We start from the raw sequence: 21,002 nt of genomic DNA, 5'->3' as shown, positions 1-21,002 counted from the left end.
ACCACAACACAATGAGATACCACCTCACACCTGTTAGAATGGCTATAATCAACAGGACAAGAAATAACAAATGTTGGAGAGGATGTGGAGAAAAAGGCTTACACTGCCCACTATGGAAAATGGTATGGAGGTTCTTCAAAAAAACTAAGAATGATCTACTATATGAGCCAGCAATCCTTCTACTGGGTATTTACCCTAAAGACTTGAAAACTCATCTGAAAAGATATTTTCACATTGATGTTCATAGCAGCATTAGTCACAGTGGCCAGGACATGGAAGCAATCGAAGTGTCCTACCACAGATGAGTGGCTAAAGAAGCTGTGGTACATATATACAATGGAATATTACTCAATTATAAGAAGAGATGAAATTCTGCCATTTGTGACAACATAGATGGACCTCGAGATAATCACGCTAAGTGAAATAAGCCAGACTGAAAAGGTTGAAAATCACATGATATCACTTACATGTGTTATATAAACCTAAAAGCAACAATGAACAGGACAAACAGAGACTCATGGACATGGATAATGGACTAGTGGTTACCAGAGGGGAGTGAGAGGGGGAGAAAAATAAAAATTAAGACAAATAAAATGTTAAAGAACAAAATCTTTAAAACAGTAAAAAAGAAAGAAAGAAAAAGGGGAAATTTTTTTTACCCCAAATGCAGCATTTAAAACAATAATTACTCAAGGATGGCAAAATAAAATATGAATCACAGAAGAAAGATGTATGATATGAGAGGTAAGGAAAAAACAAGTATAATTTATAGATAAGTTTAAACAGTTACTGATTATAAGATGAAAGAAAATTAAAAATCTGGAACTAAAATTCTAGTTAACTGCAACATACGTACATGAGGCAATAGGAGAGTATACAAATGCTAAGAAGACTCATTCGAGAGAGAATATAATTATTGATTAATTCTACAATGTTAGAAAACATTTGATTACAATTGTTAAAATTTTAAGAGTAACAATTAGAGTAAGAGAAATAGGATATGTAACTTCCTATTTTTTTCTCCAATTGCCTGAAAATGGAAAACTAAATCAGTGACAGAGGTTGAAAATAAATGAATGGAAAAATATATAAATGGCAAAAAAATGTAGTCCTAGTATTCCAAGTAAAATCACTAAATGAGAAAAACAAGGACCTATTTTATTGATAGGGGATATAATTCAGCAACAAGATATTTAGAGTAAACCTTTGTATACCTAAATAGTTTTGAAATATGAAGTAAAAATTTCTAGAAATGCAAAAAGGAGAAAATGACATCTCCATAATTATAGTGGGAGACTAAAACATCTCTCTAAAATTGACAGACCAAGGAATCACAAATAGAAAACAGAGCAGCTGATAACATGATCAATAACTGTGATTTCACTGAGACATAGAAAACTGCGTACCCAACAGAAAATATACCCATGGATGATTTATAAAAATTCACCATTTATTTGAAAAAATGTCACAAATTTTAAAGTCACAAATTATAAAGAACAGAAATCAATTATGCAGGCTTACAGCTTTGGTAACAACTGAAAAGGTAATTGAAGATCTACTCTAAAAAAAGATACTGGACTTAAAAATCTTTCTGAATGCGTTCTTTAAGGTTTCAAGAAAATCACTATGTTAAGTAAACTCTTTCAGATGAGACAGCTTTCTGTTTCTATACAAGTAGGATAATAAACCCTGACATCAAAACCAGAAAGGTAGAACACAAAAGAAAGAAGGAATTCAAATACTAGGAAATCTACTAATGTTATTTTTTATTAAAATATTAAAGAAAATAAACCAAACAATCAATTCAGCAAATACTGAAAAAACATTTGATAAATTCTCATCCACTACTGAGAAAGAATAAAACAACAACAAAACTCCTGGCAAGCTAGGAACTGAAGTTTTGAGCCTGGCCAACAGTTAACTTATATATCTCACCTTCGAGCTGGTAGGTTAACACCTGCTGCTAGGGTGGATGTGCAGGTTAAAAGGCAGAGAACTCCTGTGGAATAGGCCTCCTCCAAGAGCTTCCTTTCATCACTTGTTAAACCACTATGGTGATAAGCAACTCCTAATGGGATCGTGCGCTTTAAAACAGGACACAGGTTGCCACTGCTGATATTCTTCAAGTTCTTAATCACCTCCTGTTTTTCTTTCTCCTTGTGTTTCATATATTCTCTAGGGAAAAGATATGTTAGACTGATGAACTTTGATCTTATAGTTACAAAGTGCCTAGCATTTTAATTTTAGTAGATGCATGTAAATATTCTTTTTAAAAAATGTACTAATTTCATTGCTATAGGTACTTAAATGTTCTTAGAAAGTTGATTCTGATTTCATAAACTCCTAGGCATTCTCTCTCAACCTTTGTGTGGATCACAGAGCATTGTGAAAATCTGATTAACGCTAAGAAAAAAAACAAATATTCACATAAACACAATACTTTGCTTAAAATTTCAGAGGGTTCATGGACTTCCTGAAGTTTATTTCTGTATTTCCTATGAATCCATGGACACTATGGACACCAGGTTAAGTCCCTTCCCTGCTCTAGATGATATGATTATTTTTCACCAGATTGTATATCTTTATTGAAGATGATTTATTTTATTTTAAATTATAAATTTTCTTAAGATGGAAACATACATTATTAAATCATACATATTATATGTAAAACACTGTCTACACACTTGTATTTTAGAAGCCTCAATAATATCCAATAATGTCTCCATATCTAGGAGCACATATTGTTTTAAATTCCATTTAGAAGAGAAAAGAAAGAAAAGCTATAACTAATTACCATTTAAATGTAAAGCAACAACTTCTGAATACCAGTAGCAAGCAAATATTGTCCAAGATATAAATATAATATATACAACCTTGTGTTGTTTCAGTCTCCTTCATGGGAAGGATAGAGCTCTGGCTGGTGTTCACTGAAGAAGTAATTTCATAAGACATTGAGAAATGGGAGGCAAGGAGACAAAAGAACAATGAAGAATTGGGAAGAAGGTGGTCGAGTCATAAGTGCAGGAATCACAAGTGACAGCTGAGTAGGGGAGCCATAGATGTTCTGTTGCTATTTTCCAGCCAGTGTGCAAGGTCCTGAAAGGAATGTATTGGATGAGCCCTTCTCAAGGAATTAAGTCTTATATGCCGTGAGAATAATGGATAATCACCATAAAATTTTAGAGAAGGGAGACAATATCTATAACTGACCAGATGGTTGTAAAGAGAAAGTTTTTGTGGGAGAACCTGAGATCTGTTCTGGGTCTTGAAGAACAGATGTTAAAGAAGTGGCAATATTTTTTTTTCTTTTCCTTTTTCATCAATTTTAATCATTCCTTTTTTGAAGTGGAGCAAATATTTAGTACCTTTCAATCACCATTTCACAAATAATTAAAAGACAGTGCTTATAAAAATTTTTAAAATAGGGCATTTTTGCAGATAATTGCTTGTCAGCTGCATTCTTGACACAGGGTAAAGCATGATGAAAGGCATGATCAAAGTTCAGAATGAATGAATCGCAGGGCGAATGAAAAGTAGAAGAAATAAGGAAGGAAGAGTAAGCTGAGGCAGATCTTAGCCTGAATTCCAGGCTAAGAAACACTTAGGTATCTAGGTTAAGAAACACTTTAGGAAGATTTTTAGGGAAAGTAATATGACCAGAGCTTTGGCAGTTGTCAGCAAATGGTGTTTAAAAGACATTTGTGACTAAAAGTCAAAGGAATTAAAGCTACAAAAAAGATAATATTCCTTGAGACTGTGACAATCACTTAAGAAAAATCTGCTTCAGTCTTTGTATTTAAATAGATACATAGCCATATTCTACTGCTCAGGTGATTTTACTGTGCCTGATTCCCACAAAAATTTATGATAAGGAGGCAAACAATTAAGATACAAGTTGATATCCCAGGGCTCTTAAGAAATTATTTTTAAAGCCATTGAGATCAGAACCCATTTAGCCCTAGATTTCACTTCATCTATACCAAAAATACAGAATATAAAAGGTATCATCTAAATATGACTTAACATTTTAGCCAACAGCCACAAAAAAGGGACTAAACTATGCTTAGAATCTTTAGCTTACAAAAGCAGCAAGTAATATGGAAAATATATCTTAGAGGAAATTTTCCTTAGGAAATAAAGCATTAATTCCTATCTCTTGAAGCAAGTATCAAGTATCAATTACAATTAATTAAGGGTTGCAGAACCCAAATTTTAAATGCTTCCATATTAAACATAAACATGTATGACACAAATAAACTATTAACATCAGAAAGCAAAATAAGTGAAGGGTATAATTTATAAACCTCATATCTCCTAGTCAATTGTTAGTCTCTAAATTTCCATATTACTTAGCCAGTGCTATCTTATCTTAAATTATAAGAAAATGAGTGATTTACTGGAAATACTTCAATGATAATTTAATTTCCTTAGGCTTTTATAATCAACATCATCACTGTAAAGGTACATTATTAGTTACCAAATGGGAAACTTCTAGACTTTATCCTGAAGTCTGTATCTTTGTATTATTCAATTACTTTAACGTTATTTTAGACCAATCCTACCAGAAGGATTGGGAGAGGAGGTAGAGGATGACTAGATTAGAATTCAAGGTAGGCTATATAGTACAGGCTAATGGGCCAAAAGTCTGAAAAAAAAAAAAATAAAACTACACATGGGACAAACAGGTACAGAAAAAACGGAACTGCTCATACTTAAAATAACATTATACTTATCTCAGTGAGTATAACAGAGCCAATATTAAAATATTATAAAATTACAAACCAATAAACTTCTTGATTACATAGGAAATTCAATTCAAATGTCTTAACAGCTTAAGTGTGAAGCTTACTAAGAAAACAAAGGAATAGTATTTAGTTAAAGAGAAAATTAAGATGAAGATATAATTTATCCCCGCAGCGTTTATAGTGATTAGTCCTTTGACTACCTCAGCCAGTGGTTGACCTTGGCTGCAAGCTGGATTTGCCTGGGGAGCTTCACAAAATGATGTCTGGGTGCCATCCCCAGATATTCTAATTAGCCTAAGATGTAGCTTGGGCACTGGCATTTTTAAAAGCCCCGATTCACTGTGCAGTCAAAGTTGAGAATAATTGATCTAAGGTAGTATGTTAGCATTCTCTTCTATGTAGCCTTAGAATTTTTTCTCTGGATATTTCACATATGTAAATTTCAGTTAAAATTTCTTCAGGGTCAGGCCTTTAGAATCTAATATAACAACTTAACATAAAGTTCTGCAAAAAGTAATTAGTGCTTGTTGAATAAATAGAATACATAGCATGTAAATCATGATAAAAATAAAACAGAAAAGAATATTTTTAAAAGATTAACGTACTTGCTTAAAAATGTGCATATCATTTCTGCTACGTTTTCACAGTTCTTCTTTGTGGGACAAAAAACTAAGCAGGAATAATTGGGAATAACTTCTGTCACCAATGCTACCAAGTGATCAGGATCCATCTTTTTCAGAGTATCAGAATACTGCACAACAAGATGTAGCAACAAGGCAGTTAGCAACCATAAAAGCCTGTCATTTTACCAGTATGCTTTGAAAGGTAAGTAAATGACCCATAATTTTGAATTTCTGATTTAATAAATCTGATCATTTAATAGAAAAAATGAAACCTATATTAAACATCAAAATGTTAAGTCTCGCTTTTAGGTTATTAGGATTGTTCGGTATATTTAGTTTAAAATTAAAGAAGTGAAAACAGGTAATGTTATTAATAACTCCACTGCATGCCCATCTCCACCAAAGCAGTACAAAAATGTCCACAGAAACACAAATTGATCCTAATAATAGTCAAAGGGCTGTGTAAATAAGATAGATATACCTTTAATGATTACTAATAGTTTCAAAGAAGCAGATTCATACTACGAGACATATTTTCAGAAATAAAAATAATATTTATCAAGCAGGCACAAGGAACTCAAAGAACATGGAGAAAAACATAGTATTTTAAAATCTCCTCACTTTCTCTGACTTCCTGAAAATGAAATATGAATTAGAATTCATAGAATTCTAAAACTTGTAAAATCCTTCCTCCTTTTAAATACCCTTCATATGTTATAGAACACTAGCGTGGTGGACATTAACATTTTCATACTTCAATATCTGAATACACAGGCCACAAATGTTCCTTTTTGCTGTTACTGATAAATGAACAAATGTTTAAGGGAGCGGTCTCCAAATTTTCTTGGTTCATGGAGCCCCAAGGTCAAAAGATCTAACAGTTTTGTTTATTGGGGAGTTAGGTCTAAAAACTTAATGAGTATACATTACCTCACTATATAGTAGCTGTCTACATAAATAATATACATCAATTGAATAAAAAATATTTATTTCATTCTTAAATAACCACAACAGCCCATTAATGAGGTGTGCACACAACTGGGCACTGTAGTCTTTCAAATCTGGAATTAGATTGGACATAGCTACCCTCATTTCCTGTCCCATATTGATTTTCACATGCTATCTGTTTACAATAACTGCAAAAATACCCAACTTCACAAAAGTACGATATCATAAAAGGTATGTTGTGTGATCTAATGTTGAAACTGGAAACTAACTACCTAGAACCAGCAGTTTGTATGGTATTTAACAGATGTCAAGCATCACAGGTTTCTTTCAAAAAATCTAAGCTCATCCATGGTATCCACGTGACTCTTCTGTGGTGCCCCGGGGTACCTGGGCACAAAGTCTGGGAGCCTTGGGTTCAAGGGTTATTAACGTTACCTTATAATTAAGAAGACGTGAAAAAGTCATGCCATTCTCAGCTTTGCTGTCAACCTCACATATTGAATCATTTATTTTCAGATATTCTTTTAATTCGACCTTGGATTAAAAGGATATTTGCAATTAACAACACATATAAGTTCCTTTTTCGAGAGTTATATATTTTGTAAAACATGCTGTAAAGGACACCTACACAAAAATTTTAGCTTTTCTAAGGTATGTAAAATATGCTTTAACTTAAAAGTATTTTCTTTACCATATCTCTTTTTAAGTCTCTTTTCCCCCATTAAATCAAAATAAGGATTAATATCCTCAAAAAACACTTCTGAATTGAATAGCCACATATCTAAATGGAAACTATACACTTTCTTATTTTTCACAAAAAGTACAAATGAGTTAAGTGTTCACACTTTTTATCTCTTATTAAGGAGTTATTTGCATTATTCCTCAAGATCTAAAATATCTGTTTTATTAGTCATCAGTTTTCATTCTAAGTACCACCATATATATTATTTTTAATTTAAGTATTTATAGACTAAAAACTTTGTGAATACAGCTCATTGAATTTTTAAAAGAACAGCATCTAATTTTACAATTAAGGTCAGAAAATATCCTTGAAAATTTTCATATTTGGTGCAAATGTAAAAACATCAACTTTCAAATTAAAATTTGGTAATTCTCAAAAATCATTTTCTGAAAATCCATTTAGAGACAGAACATGCACATTAGTAGTGCAGACAGAAACATTATTTACTTTCTTCAAGAATTTTGGGAATGCTATTATTGAGAAGTTTAAATTTAAATCCATGTTAAGTCTAAACATGTTTAAGAAGCATTATAACTACCAAAGCATAAATATTTTAACTTTTGAGATAACATTTTTAATGTGCCAATAAATCAAAACATAAATCACTAAATTTTGACATGAAAATTTTTACCTCAGAGAATAAGCAATGGAAAAATAGTATGGGTCTAGAAAATTTCATTCGATAAATATTCATTGAAGGCCCATGGGCCAGGCACTGTTTCGGGTGTTACAGATACAGTTGTGACCCAAGCCAAGATCTCTTGACCCCACAGAGTTCACATTCTCTATATTCAAATTCAAGCTTATTAGCATATAGCCATGGTAAATGGAATTATGGCCCTTTGCTACTTTATGGAATTTTTTTATATGGTACATTAATTACTTTTGTTTCTAAGTAAGATGATACACAATGAATCGATACAGTGCAAACCTCAGGCACATACTGGTCTGAATTGACTGGTGTAATATTCTGCTTGAAGGAACTCTTGTAGGTCTTCAACATTGTTCAATGTTGCACTCATACCAATAATTTGAGTTGTTTCTACGAAAAAAATCCAAAGTATTGAGAAAAATTTGTTACTTAATATACCATAATAATTTTTAGCAACCTTTTTGTGTTCTAAATTCTTCCTGAGTGCTTTGGTAAAGGGGTGGGGTTGTGTAAGAAAAATATATTATCAGAGTATTTATCTGGCAGTTAAAGAATAAAATATTTCTCATATCCTAAAAGTTACTATTTAGAATTTTATAAAATTTCAAACTTAGCAAGAAATAGGATCTTTATTAAGACTTCTAAACAATAATGAGCGTATACATAGTTGTTGCTAACTATCTTTACGAAGAGCTACAACAGTTTCTATGGGTACAGTCATATGCAGACGGACAGTGTAGGATGTAGGGCTGAATGAGTCCAGAACTCTTGCCACATGAAAAATTCTTTATGGAATCTTGCTATCAGGTTTTCTTTATTTTAAAATAAAGATGGCGTGAAACTCATGAAGCTGCATGACTTCCCGGGCAGTACAAAATTGCTGCTTTCCACTTAGCTATCAAAAAACAAAGAGGCCTTCTTGGCCAGTGCTTTTTCACTGCTGTTATCTTTAATCTTGAAATTTTATCACTCAAGATGTTATTTGAAAGAGGAATAAGCATTGTCCCTTCCCACTCCATAAGGGTGGACTATGAAGCTGAAGAGGTGAACATGTGGCCAATTAAAGAAAGGCTGTCCTCAGAAAATTGGGATTTATGCAGAAACAAAGGGAAGCTATGGAAGGACTATAAATAGGGGATTTGCATTTATGAAATATTCTAACTGCTCTAGAGAAGACAGATTTGGTGAGGGAGAGGGCAGTGATCAAGACTGAAGGCAGACAAAAGTCTGTGTTGATCTCTGTGGTAATCTAGGTAAGAAAGGATGAGGTATTAATCTGAAGATTTAGTAGCATGAAGGACAGGAGGGAGAGAATTAAAAAATGTATTTATAAGGTAGACCAGAGAGGGTTTGCTTGCCAACAGAATGTGCAGGAGTGAGGATTTAAGATTCTGGCTTGGCTGGCTGGCAGATGGTGGCAGGGAATTCAGACTGAAGAATGGGTTTGTAAAAATAGACTTGGACGTGACTCTCAGCTGTTCACAGGATATTCAAATAGGAGTGTCCAGTTGGTAGATGATATCACTGAGAAGGGAACTATAAGCTGGAAATACAGATCGGGAGCCATTAGCACACAGGAAGCACTTGATATCCTGAGTGTGGATAAGAATTAGCAGAAACAGTATGAAGTAGGACACAAGAGAAGAGACTCAGATGACTCTATGGTAACACCAATGTACATAATAAACATGCTTAGAATGAGGTGTCACAAAGGAGAACAGGAAGGAAAAACTAAAGATATTAATTTCATTTAAAAATATTAAGTGTAAGGTACTGGTGTAGAAAGATGAATAAGTATACAGTAATAGCAAACACATCTCCATTATGTGTAGGTACTATGCTAGATGCTTTACAATATTAACTCATGCCATCTTCACAGCAATTCAGTGAAGAAGGTTCTATTACTATCATCCGTTTTTGGGGCATAAGGAAAGAGAGGCACAGTTACTACAACTTGCTTAAGGTCATGCATGTGGTTAGAAGTAAGCTAAAATTTGAATCTAGTTCCAGAGTCTGATCTCAGACAGTATGCTATGCTATTTTTCCATGTGATCCCTCTTACACAGAGAGAGAGCAGGGAAACCAAGAGAGAATGATGTTGCAGTAAACAAAGGAAAAAAGAATGATAAACAGTCAAATGCTGAAGAAAAGTTGAGACAAGAATAAAATTATTCACAGTGGCCAAGACATGGAAGCAACCGAAGTGTCCTACGATAGATGATTGGCTAAAGAAGCTGTGGTACATATATACAATGGAATATTTCTCAGCCATAAGAAGAGATGAAATACTGCCATTTGCGACAACATGGATGGACCTCGAGATAATCATGCTAAGTGAAATAAGCCAGACGGAAGAAGTTGAAAATCACATGATATCACTTATATGTGAGATATAAACAACAAATGAACAGGAGAAACAAACAGAGACTCATGGACATGGACTATAGATTAGTGGTTACCAGAAGGTAGGGAGTGCGGAGAGGGAGGAAGTAGACAGGGTAAAGGGGGTCAAATATGAGGTGACAGAAAGAAATCTAACTATGGGAGGTGAACACGCAGTGTAAATATATATATGCCTTACTGTTAAAGTCTACTGCTGAAACTTACTGGATTTTGTTAACCAATGTCACCATAAAAACAAACAAACAAACAAACAATAAATAAATGATAGTTAAATGTTGAAGAAAAGTTGAGACAAGAATAATCAGTGTACACTGGATTTGACAAGTAGGTGATCTTTCTCCTCTCTTTCTCTATATTTTTCCATAGAACATGTCACCATCTGACACACCATATGTCTTCTTGTTTATCTGCTTATTGTCTGTTCACTTGCGTTAAAATGTGTTTAATGAAGGCAGGGACTTTCTTTTATTCACTGTTGTATCCTTAGCACTTAAAGTAGTGTCTGGCACACACTCAATAAATGTTTTTTGAATGAATGATTACAAAGTGCTAAAATATGTCCAAATACCATTGCTATTAAAATTTTAAAAACAATTCCTAAGATTTGACCTTTATAATTAATTTTTGCATATATAAGCTAAGTTATTGCAACAGCATATTATTAAATAGTAGAGAAGGCATCTAGGATTAATATTTCATGTACGTTTAAAGAATATCTCGTATTGCAAAATAGTTATTTAAAATGACTACTTGAATATATTGCATTATTAATATGGTGATGATGATGATACTGATGGTGGCAGCAGCAGCAAACTTATTGAGTGCTATGTGGTAGGCATTGCTGAATGTTTCACATGTGTTAACTCATATAATCCTCACACCAATCCTATCAGGTCAGTATCATTATTATCTGTATTTTATAGATGAAGAAACAGAAAGGTTGAGTCACCTGCCTAAGCACACACAGATAGTAAGTGAAAGATAATGAGGGACATCCTCAAATGTTAATTTCACTTATCTTCACAATTATCCTCATTCATGTATTCTTCCAACAAAAATTTAAAAGCTTACCTTAAAATAAAAATCTAAAGTAGAAAGCTTAAGTATCTTACTCTAGGTTACGTAATCTAGCTAGTGATAAATTAAGTCTTTTATAGGTCGTTTTATTAAAAATCAATTAGTGACGACATTTGAAAAAATACTTACTGCTAGTGTAGAGGAGTTTTGCTAGGGTCATTTCTAGTATAGCCCCACGGCTTCCTTCACCAATCATGTGCAACTGGAGATTTTTTTTTTTTTAAAAGAGAAAAAATAAATCTGCATATAATACTTATATAAAACAGGCATATATTTGTATGAAAAGCAGTAGTCTTTATAACTCTTAAGTATTTTGGATGTCGCAACTAGAGCATATATGCATTATTTCACTGGTATTTTAAGTTAATGAGGTTTGGGGGCAACATCTTGACACATCTGGAATTCATAAGTCCTGTAAAATTGAATATACATACAAATATATTTTCTATTCAAGAAACACTTGACACAAAACTGAATTTAATATTACCAAGTATGAAATGTTTTCATCTGTATCTTCTATGTATTAAAATATATCATTTATTCTCATAAAGGTACTAAGCAGATCCACATAATAATGTTAGTATAATAAAAATGTTGATAAGCTATAAAAGCAGTGACCCACCTCATCCACAACAACCAGACCCAGACTACTAATCCTTCCAGTTTCAATCAAGGAGTTGACCAGACCATGTCCTTTTTCAATAGTGGCAATATATAGTGATTTCTTTTCTCTTCTTTTAATTGGAGGAAATTTTCCTTTGCTTCCGGCATATTCTTCAACAAAGAAACCCAGTTCTATACCAAAACTTGACAAACCTGAAATCTAGAATATTAGTCAAAACAAAACAAACAAACAAAAAACTCCCCGTAAATAAGAACTCTAATTATTAAAGTGCACACAGAGATTTAAAAAATCTAAAATTGTGTTTAATATCAATCAAGGGGATACTATCTGGTCATGGATAGGACATGTATAACTAAGAAATGTCATACTTAATGTGTTGATCTTTACAAAATGAACTTTTAAACTAGATAATATATAAGAAAATAAATTTCAACTGTCTCTTCTGATATAAAATTATCAGAATAACTCATTTATTTTGATGATATAATTCAAAGCAAGCTAAAATCAGTAGACATTTATAATGTTTAACCCACCAGCTTAGAAAAATAATTCTTTCTGCAACAGGTGATTAGTATCAGAAGAGATTTTCAGTTAAGTGCTCCATACTGCTTTTGTACATTCTAAAAATATTAATTCTTCATCATTAAAAGAGGTACCTCTTCTCGGTCAATAAAAAGTATTTATGCTACTTTTCATATCTTAATGCCAAAATAACATTAGCAAATATCACTTGTTAAAAAAAAAATCACACCTTTTCTTGGACAATTGCCACATATGGTAGGATCATTAAAACATCTTTGCGCCGGCAAAGCAGTTCTTGTAGCATTAAAATCTCAGCTACGAGGGTCTTTCCACCACTTGTTGGCAAGGAATATATTAAATTTTTTCTTTCTTGCACAGAATTCAGTGTTAAGCAAGTATGTTGCCATTCTGTGGAATTAAAAAAAAATAACAAGCATTATTTTCCCCTCTACAATTTCAACCTCAAATCAAGTTTTCTATGAAGGAAAAATCAAATCCCACCCTGTGTAGTTCTTATAATGATAAATGTAATCACACATCAATATTAAATGTCAAAAATCCCCAATGTGTGATGTGCACAACCAGTGAAGAGTCTAATTCTAACTCAGATCTGGTCAGCGAGGTGGGCAACTAACTAGCACACCTACTTGCCAGTTGCAGACTTAGATTTAAGATCCCAAGAGGGCAGGCAGTGCCTGCTGGACAAGAGGCATCATCTGGGTCACCAGAGCAGCTACAAGACAGTACAAAGATCTGTGTGAATTTTAAGGCCTTCCTCTTACATTCTGCAAGGAGATTGCGAAGCTTCCCTTTCTCATTCATCAAAACACCATCTTACAGAAAAATAGGGGGAGAAGGAAAAAACATGAGATTTTTTACAAACCAAGAAAGACTATTCAACTAGCTTTCATAGGGGAGCTGAATTTTTAATGGACTTAATACCATCTTAAACTGAGTTTAAACCATAAAAAACTAGGATTATTAACTGGCATACCTAGAGTTTCCACAGTTTAGCAAGATGGAATTCATGAATGGCATTACGTCAGATCCAAAACATGGCATAAAAACTAGTATAACTACTCTGAAGGATAATTTGACAACCTGGATCACTAGAAGTCTGCAAAATATGCACCAGTATTTTATCACTAGAAAAATGGGCAAAAGATGTGGCAAGGTATTTCACTGCAGGGAGAAATGCAATAGCTAATAACATATGAAAAGATGCTTAACTGTTACCTATTGGGTTGGCAAACAAATAAAACAAATAAGTAGGGGCAAAAAAAAGGCCTATGCATATAAAATCCAGAGCTGACTAGAGTGGAGACAAACAGGCATTCCCTGTGTATGGTTTATGAGAACATAAACTGCTATAAATTTTTTGGGAAGCATTCTAGAAGTATCAAAAATAAAACTGCACATTATCTTTGATCTAGTAGTATTACTTCTAGAACTCTACACACATAGAAATAAAAGCAAGGACACACAGAAAGATTATGTGCAAGATGTTCATCATGGCACTGTTTATATATAACAAAGAGCCACTGGGGGGATAAAGGTTGAATAAATTTTTGCACGATCATATGATGTAATTCTCTGCAGCTTGAAAATGAGGGAGTAGATTTATGCTCAATACAGTTAAATGAAAAAAACAGATTATACATGTGTGTTGGATAGTATAAACCCAGTATTAGAAAACAATATATGCAAAGAAAAGATGGGCTTGGATATTTTGCATGTTTTCCCAAAAAATTAAAAAATGATTAACAGGACATATTACAAAGGTATTAAAACAGTTATACATGAATGACAGTTACAAGTGACTTATTGTGCTTTTTTTGGTGATTCTCAAATTTTTGTAAATAACTATGTACTTTTTTACTTTAAAAATATTTCAGAAAAAAGATCTTAAAAATGTCAAAAATACTTAAATCCTTAAATTTAATAAATATTAAAAAATACTCCAGACTAGTATCACCTATTAGTTATCAAACTGCAGATATTTATGTAAAAATATTTGGCCATATCTACATTTTATCCAACTCAGATTTTTAAAGTATAAAATGACTAAAATAACAAATATTTAAGAATATTGTTTATCTTCAAACATTAAAAAAGCAAATTAACTTAGTTCTCAACATTTAAATAAAACACATTAAATATTTAATTCTACTATAGAAAAGCAAAAATAACAGTATAAAGTGGAGGTTCTCTAGCTCAGTGGTTCTCAAATTTTTGGCACATCAGAATTCCCTGGAGGGCTTGTGAAAGCAGACTGCTAGTCTCACCCTCAGAGGTTCTGATTCAGTAGGTCGGGGTGGGGCCTGAGAATGTACATTTCAACAAGTGCTCAGGTGATGCTGATGCTAGTTCAAGTTTCACCTGAACTTTGAAAGCATGACTTCAGGTGAAACTGCACTTTGAAAGTCATGCTTTAATTCAATGAAAAACAGCACACATAATTGTTTTAAACTGTTCATGACATTAAGCAAGATTTACAAAAGGAGATTTAAAAAGTTATTTACCAAAGTTCATACTTCAAAGCTACCAATATAAAGTCTAATTTGGAATGTCCTTGACACATAACTTGCAAGAAAACTATTATTATCATCATCATCACCATCATTCCTTTTTAACAGATCAGGAACTAAGGCTCAGAGTGCTAAACTTGCGTTTAAGTGACAGGGCCAGAATTCATACCTCAGCTGACAACCCCAGCAGTTGAGAACCTATCAGAGTGCACAGGCACAGAATATATGCAAAGAAAAGATGGGCTTGGATATTTTGCATGTTTTCCCAAAAAATTAAAAAATGATTAACAGGACATATTACAAAGGTATTAAAACAGTTATACATGAATGACAGTTACAAGTGACTTATTGTGCTTTTTTTGGTGATTCTCAAATTTTTGTAAATAACTATGTACTTTTTTACTTTAAAAATATTTCAGAAAAAAGATCTTAAAAATGTCAAAAATACTTAAATCCTTAAATTTAATAAATATTAAAAAATACTCCAGACTAGTATCACCTATTAGTTATCAAACTGCAGATATTTATGTAAAAATATTTGGCCATATCTACATTTTATCCAACTCAGATTTTTAAAGTATAAAATGACTAAAATAACAAATATTTAAGAATATTGTTTATCTTCAAACATTAAAAAAGCAAATTAACTTAGTTCTCAACATTTAAATAAAACACATTAAATATTTAATTCTACTATAGAAAAGCAAAAATAACAGTATAAAGTGGAGGTTCTCTAGCTCAGTGGTTCTCAAATTTTTGGCACATCAGAATTCCCTGGAGGGCTTGTGAAAGCAGACTGCTAGTCTCACCCTCAGAGGTTCTGATTCAGTAGGTCGGGGTGGGGCCTGAGAATGTACATTTCAACAAGTGCTCAGGTGATGCTGATGCTAGTTCAAGTTTCACCTGAACTTTGAAAGCATGACTTCAGGTGAAACTGCACTTTGAAAGTCATGCTTTAATTCAATGAAAAACAGCACACATAATTGTTTTAAACTGTTCATGACATTAAGCAAGATTTACAAAAGGAGATTTAAAAAGTTATTTACCAAAGTTCATACTTCAAAGCTACCAATATAAAGTCTAATTTGGAATGTCCTTGACACATAACTTGCAAGAAAACTATTATCATCATCATCACCATCATTCCTTTTTAACAGATCAGGAACTAAGGCTCAGATTGCTAAACTTGCGTTTAAGTGACAGGGCCAGAATTCATACCTCAGCTGACAACCCCAGCAGTTGAGAACCTATCAGAGTGCACCAGGCACAGAGCTAGTTATGTAATAAAAAGATGAGTTAGACAGAGCCCTCTCCTCAGGATATTCATTCTGGTAGGAGATGCAGATTAAAATAAGAACAAGGTGCTAGGAGAAAAGCAAAGGGTGGGAAGTTAACATCTACTTCAAGAGCAATACACATCATTAGCTCTTAAACTACAAACCTCACAATTTAGAATATATTAGACACTTGTCTAATGTTAGACTGTTTCCTGTAGTTCTACTGCTCCAATCTGATTGTCTTCTCCAAGATAAGAATCCATGTTTTCATATGGTTCCTAAGATACTAAGAAAAGAGTTTCAGAAATACTTATGAAGTGACTGGTTGATAGGCTCATCTTCAGCGACTGTCCCTTTTTGTCTAAAATGACACATATTTGAAATATATGCAAGAACCCAGGATTTTTGAAAAACATCACGATACATTGTTATCAGTATTCTTTACACAATCTTCAGCTACCTTTAAAAATATTTATTCAGTGGTATTACTAATACTGACTTCTTTCACTCAAGTCATCTCAGTAGTTAAAAGAATTCCAACAACTAAGTTTTGGTAGAGAAGAAAGCCAGCCAGCCAAGGAAACACCAGCTAAAAAAACTGAGTAGCAGCTAAACAATCAGAAAAAACCAGGAGTGGAATGTCAAGAAGTCAAGAAACGAGTGTTTCAAAAGGGGTCTGGTTAATTGTGTCAGGTAAGTTACTAAGAAGTCATGTAAGAACTAAAAGTATCATTGAGTTTACACACTCGAGTCATTTTATCTTAAGTGAGAGCACAGAACCCAGTGTTGGAGTGGGTTGGGAATTATTTGAGGTTGAAGACAGAGAGACAGCAAGATAACAGGTTTGAGAATTGTGACCACGAAGGGAAGAAAAGAGGTTCAGTATTAGCAGGACAGGGATAGGTTGAGAGAGGGCTGACATTTTCATTTAAGATGAGCTATATGACAATGTAAGTATCTGCTTCCTATAGATTTGCACTAATACTATGGTAATGATGGCAAAATTTTTTCCATTCCAGCAAAAAGCATTACCATATAATTTTTCAATTCCCTTGAACTGAACATAAAGGTCTCTCACTTTACTGGGTAATGAATAAAAAGGTCCAAGGTCATCTGATGATGACTCAATTGTTTTCTTAGCAACATTAATTTCCTCAGATAGGAGAGTTTCTTTGAGCTGTTTAGTCCTAGAAAACATTGGTGTTTGGGCCTTGGCATTTCCAGTCATGGCACTTTTTAGATGATCTTTAAGACTTTTTCTCCTATTCACGTCTGAACTGGTTCTGACATTAGAAGAGGCATTGATTTGTTGGGGTTGTTCTACACTATTATTGGGCAATTCTTCATTCACAGTCTTAAGAGAGGCGGAGCTGCAATCCCTCTCTTTAGTAGACTGATCCCCAAAATCATTTGAAGAGTTCTGCACATTTCCAAAGTATAAAACCTGTGAAGAAGGCAATTCATACAACAGATCAGCTCCAAGTTCAATAGAGACATCTTCATGACCACTCTGGTTCTTTGTGTGCTCCTCCATTTTTAATTCAGTAAAGCTGCCTACAGTGGTAATGCTAACTCTGTTATGTTTGATGCTTTCTGAACAAAGATCTTCAGTGGCAAAGTCTGTATCATGTTTCCTATTTTCAGGAAGTTGCATGTATTTTTGTTCCAGGTCAACAACTTGGGCTAAGAAAGAGTTTTCAGAAAAGCTATCATAGTCACCAAACATGTCCTCTTCACTATCATTATTCTGGAAAGAAAACAAAAATATTTATGGTCAATTTTAGCTTCAGCCTAGGATTATGCCAGGTATATAATTAAATGGCCACACATGGCTTATAGACCTAAATGTAAATCACCCTGTGAAACATATATTATCATCCCCATTTTACAGATGAAGAAATGGAGGCCCAGAGAGGGTAGGTAACTTGCTTATACTACACTCCTAGCATGTGGTGATTCTGGAATCCTAATTCTTCAGCCAGTGCTAAATCCTTAAAGAGGTAGCAGAACTTACAGACATCTATTGGGATGTCACCTCACTAAAAGTTAACTTCTCAGGGCCTGATTTCTATTGTAAAATCTAGATAATGTAAATAGCTTACTCAGCACATATGTATGTGCAATAAATAGATTTTATCAGTACAGCAGGAGCAGCAGTAACCTCGAAGTCTGACTTTGCCTCTCAGTCATCCCACTTAACTTGCTGCGTGCGTTATCTTTTCCGTCTCGGGGGTCTACGTTTCATTATATAAAAACGAGGATAACAAGGCAATACCTTACAAGTGATAATTAACAGCGATAACAAAGCCAAGGTAAGTACACTAAGACTAGTAGACAATTGGTCAAACGTTTGCACCCGAGAAGGGAAATGCCAAAATTTTGTGGTTTCAAGTTGCAAGCTTTCTGTAGCTGGCCTCCCACTCCTCCTCTTTCAGTGGGTATGGGCAGTAAGAGGCTTGGGTTGTATCATCGCCCCAAACGCGGGATATGGGATGAAGAACTCGGGGGAATTTGAGAGCTGATCCGGCTGTACCTCGAGCGGTTGCACGCCCACAGTTTTCCGCCGCCGACTCCCAGCCTTCTCCTCCTCCGTCTCCTCCTCATTGCTGGGCTTGAGCTCGGCCGCGGTGGGGGTGGCAAAAATGGTCCCTAGGCTAGGACGGTTCCTTTTGCGGACAGACACACGCCGGCGGATGCGCGAACCACATTCATCCATGGAAGGGGCCTAGGGCCCTGCCCGAACGTCGTCCACCGTGTCTCAGCCGCCAAACCCCAGTGAGTGGAGGGCAAGGCGCGCCGGTAGCAAAATAGGTAACGCTTGCACACCCCCCAACCACCCTTGGGAAAGACCAAGACTTAATAGTTCTCAGACCGGAAGCGGAGGCACAGACGTGGGTGCCCGCCTTCTCATCCAATCAAAGTGTCGCGGGCTTGAGACGCGGTGAGGGCGAGAACGTAAAGGTGCTGCGCAGGCGCATTGAAAAACCCGCCCACTCCCCGCTCCCGCCACTGGCCCTAGGCTTTGCTAGCGGAACCTTTAAGTGGAGTACTCGGGGAAACAGGGGAGGAACACCGGAAAAGACTGTGAGGACGGTTTATGAAGAGGAAAGAAAGAAGAGGAACGAGGAACCATGGCCGCAATGGTTGATGCTTGCAATGGTCTAGGGAGAAGAAAGTTGATCCACTATGTAACGGCTGCTGTCTGCCTCCCAAATCCCGGAACTCAGGCGGGTAAAGTCTCCATATCTTATGTTCCCTTGTAGCATTGCAGCTGTTGCTTTAGTCCTAAGGTCAGTAGAGTCGCCACTGTTAGCTAAGCGGCGCCGGTTTCTAGGGGATTTAAGACTTAATCCAAGATAGGGGGGAATCTGTAATGGCCCATGACTAGTATTTTAAAACTGAAGGGGACGTGAGATGTTTTCCAGCACACTTTAAAAAAAAAAAAAAGTCTAAGGCCATGCTACCCTGAAAAATCTCGATCCAGTCTGATCGCGGAAGCTAAGCAGAGTCGAGCCTGGTTAGTACTTGCATGGGAGACCACCTAGAAAGACCAGGTGCTATAGGCTTTAAAAAATAACAATAAAAAAAAAAAAAAAACGATCGTAAGCTGACAGGATCCTTGCAATCTGTGAGGTCAACCAAGGGTTGCTTCACCTGAAAAAAAAAAAAACCTAAAAACAAAACTAATGGGGTGATTATCAAAAAGAGGCAGGCGGGGACTTGCCTAAGGTCTCCAGGTGAACTTAGTATCCAGCGACAAATTCCAGATGTCTGAGGTCCCAGATCAGGGCGAAATTGTGACATAGGCCCTCGAATCTCATTTCTGCACATTTATCTTCTGTGTGCTTCTCTGTCAGTACTCTCTTTAAGGGCTCTCTTACTCATTTTCCCTTTGGTGCAGTGCCTTTCCATTGCTTCTCCCCTAAGTATTCGCATTAAAAATCTGTCTCTAAACCTGGAGTTAAGGGAAAATAAATTTCGGAAGAGAGCAGGTGAGAGTTCTATGGGTGGTGAAAGGGTGTATATGCCCCTTTTCCAAAGCCCTCGATGGCACATCCATATTGTCTTTGTGTTAATCAAAAGGTTTTTATCCGGTCATTGTGAGTATGATGAATATAAAACCTGTTATTTATACTGTGTCCCTTGATTCATCTTGCCTCCATAAAAAACACTTTCTTTAGCTACTCACCTAACAAAAAGAATTGGTATGTTTACTTGCAGTGCTGTGGAGAAGTTGTTCGCAATATAAACAGGTAGCCAGCAATGAAGACCTGGTAAGATTGTTTTTTTCTTTCTTTTTATAAGACATTTGCAAATATGACCAAATTCTTATATTTTAGCTATTTGAATAGAATTCAGCTGGAGGACAAAACCGTAATCAGTAGTCTGAGTGTGAAATTGTAATTCATTGAGGAGTAGTCACTTGAGTTTTGAAGTGAGAGAATTCCTAGATTCCTAGCAAGAAGCATGGCTTCTGTAATGCTATATTTCTCTTCTTAGATCTTAAATTTAAAGATATGTGCTTTAGGGACTAGATAAGGGAGTTTTGGTGGATGAAATAATTGCAAATAATCTAACAAAGGGTTTGTACAAAAGCTTACCTACAGATTGCAGATTGGCTCTCTTCCCCATTTCAAATTCAATTCTATCTTTGTCCCATTTATCATGAGGCGGGGGGAATGTCTTAATAAATGAGGGATCAAAATTAATGTTTTATACCAGGATATTAAATACAGTTTCTTTTAACCTGTAGATGTATTTTTATGGGTTTTAAGTACTAGCATTGGACTTCGGCAGTATGTTTTCTTGCTACATTGCAAAGATAATTTGACACTAATCAGATCATACAAAGCACTTAGT

General features: G+C 34.8%; 2 protein-coding genes and 1 pseudogene across 12 annotated transcripts in view; 2 read left to right on the top strand and 1 right to left on the bottom strand.

Moving 5' to 3' along the window:
• Positions 1-19,016, bottom strand: part of HELQ (helicase, POLQ like) — a 52,781-nt gene extending 33,765 nt beyond the window's left edge. For 4 of the 10 annotated variants that reach the window (XR_003045027.1, XM_025043800.1, XM_025043801.1 and 1 more), the window contains exons 1-10: positions 18,676-19,016; positions 17,175-17,889; positions 12,985-13,170; positions 12,567-12,745; positions 11,813-12,013; positions 11,320-11,392; positions 8,003-8,100; positions 6,752-6,850; positions 5,351-5,496; positions 1,936-2,175 (exon numbers count right to left, since the gene is read on the bottom strand). Coding sequence is in view for 8 of the 10 variants with exons in the window: in XM_025043800.1 (XP_024899568.1) it covers positions 1,936-2,175; positions 5,351-5,496; positions 6,752-6,850; positions 8,003-8,100; positions 11,320-11,392; positions 11,813-12,013; positions 12,567-12,745; positions 12,985-13,170; positions 17,175-17,889; positions 18,676-18,858 (2,120 nt within the window). In the remaining 2 variants the exon portion in view is untranslated. Of the gene's footprint in view, positions 1-1,935; positions 2,176-5,350; positions 5,497-6,751; positions 6,851-7,989; positions 8,101-11,319; positions 11,393-11,812; positions 12,014-12,566; positions 12,746-12,984; positions 13,171-13,828; positions 15,064-16,112; positions 17,890-18,675 lie in introns of those variants that run through there. The other 6 variants (XM_015586101.2, XM_006907586.3, XM_025043803.1 and 3 more) reach the window with 6 other exon arrangements.
• Positions 19,017-19,136: 120 nt separating this feature from the next.
• MRPS18C (mitochondrial ribosomal protein S18C) overlaps positions 19,137-21,002 on the top strand; it is a 4,818-nt gene continuing 2,952 nt past the window's right edge. For both annotated transcript variants that reach the window (XM_006907584.3, XM_015586099.2), the window contains exons 1-2: positions 19,137-19,373; positions 20,364-20,416. In XM_006907584.3, coding sequence (XP_006907646.1) covers positions 19,274-19,373; positions 20,364-20,416 — 153 coding nt within the window. In that variant the 5' untranslated portion in view covers positions 19,137-19,273. The remainder of the gene's footprint in view (positions 19,374-20,363; positions 20,417-21,002) is intronic.
• On the top strand, positions 19,590-19,708 carry LOC112476361 (annotated as a pseudogene).

Source organism: Pteropus alecto, unplaced genomic scaffold (genome assembly GCF_000325575.1).
Source record: "Pteropus alecto unplaced genomic scaffold, ASM32557v1 scaffold161, whole genome shotgun sequence".
Lineage (NCBI taxonomy): Eukaryota > Metazoa > Chordata > Mammalia > Chiroptera > Pteropodidae > Pteropus > Pteropus alecto.
The sequence above is the reverse complement of the archived record's forward strand: the minus strand, read 5'-3'. Positions and strand labels throughout refer to the sequence as shown.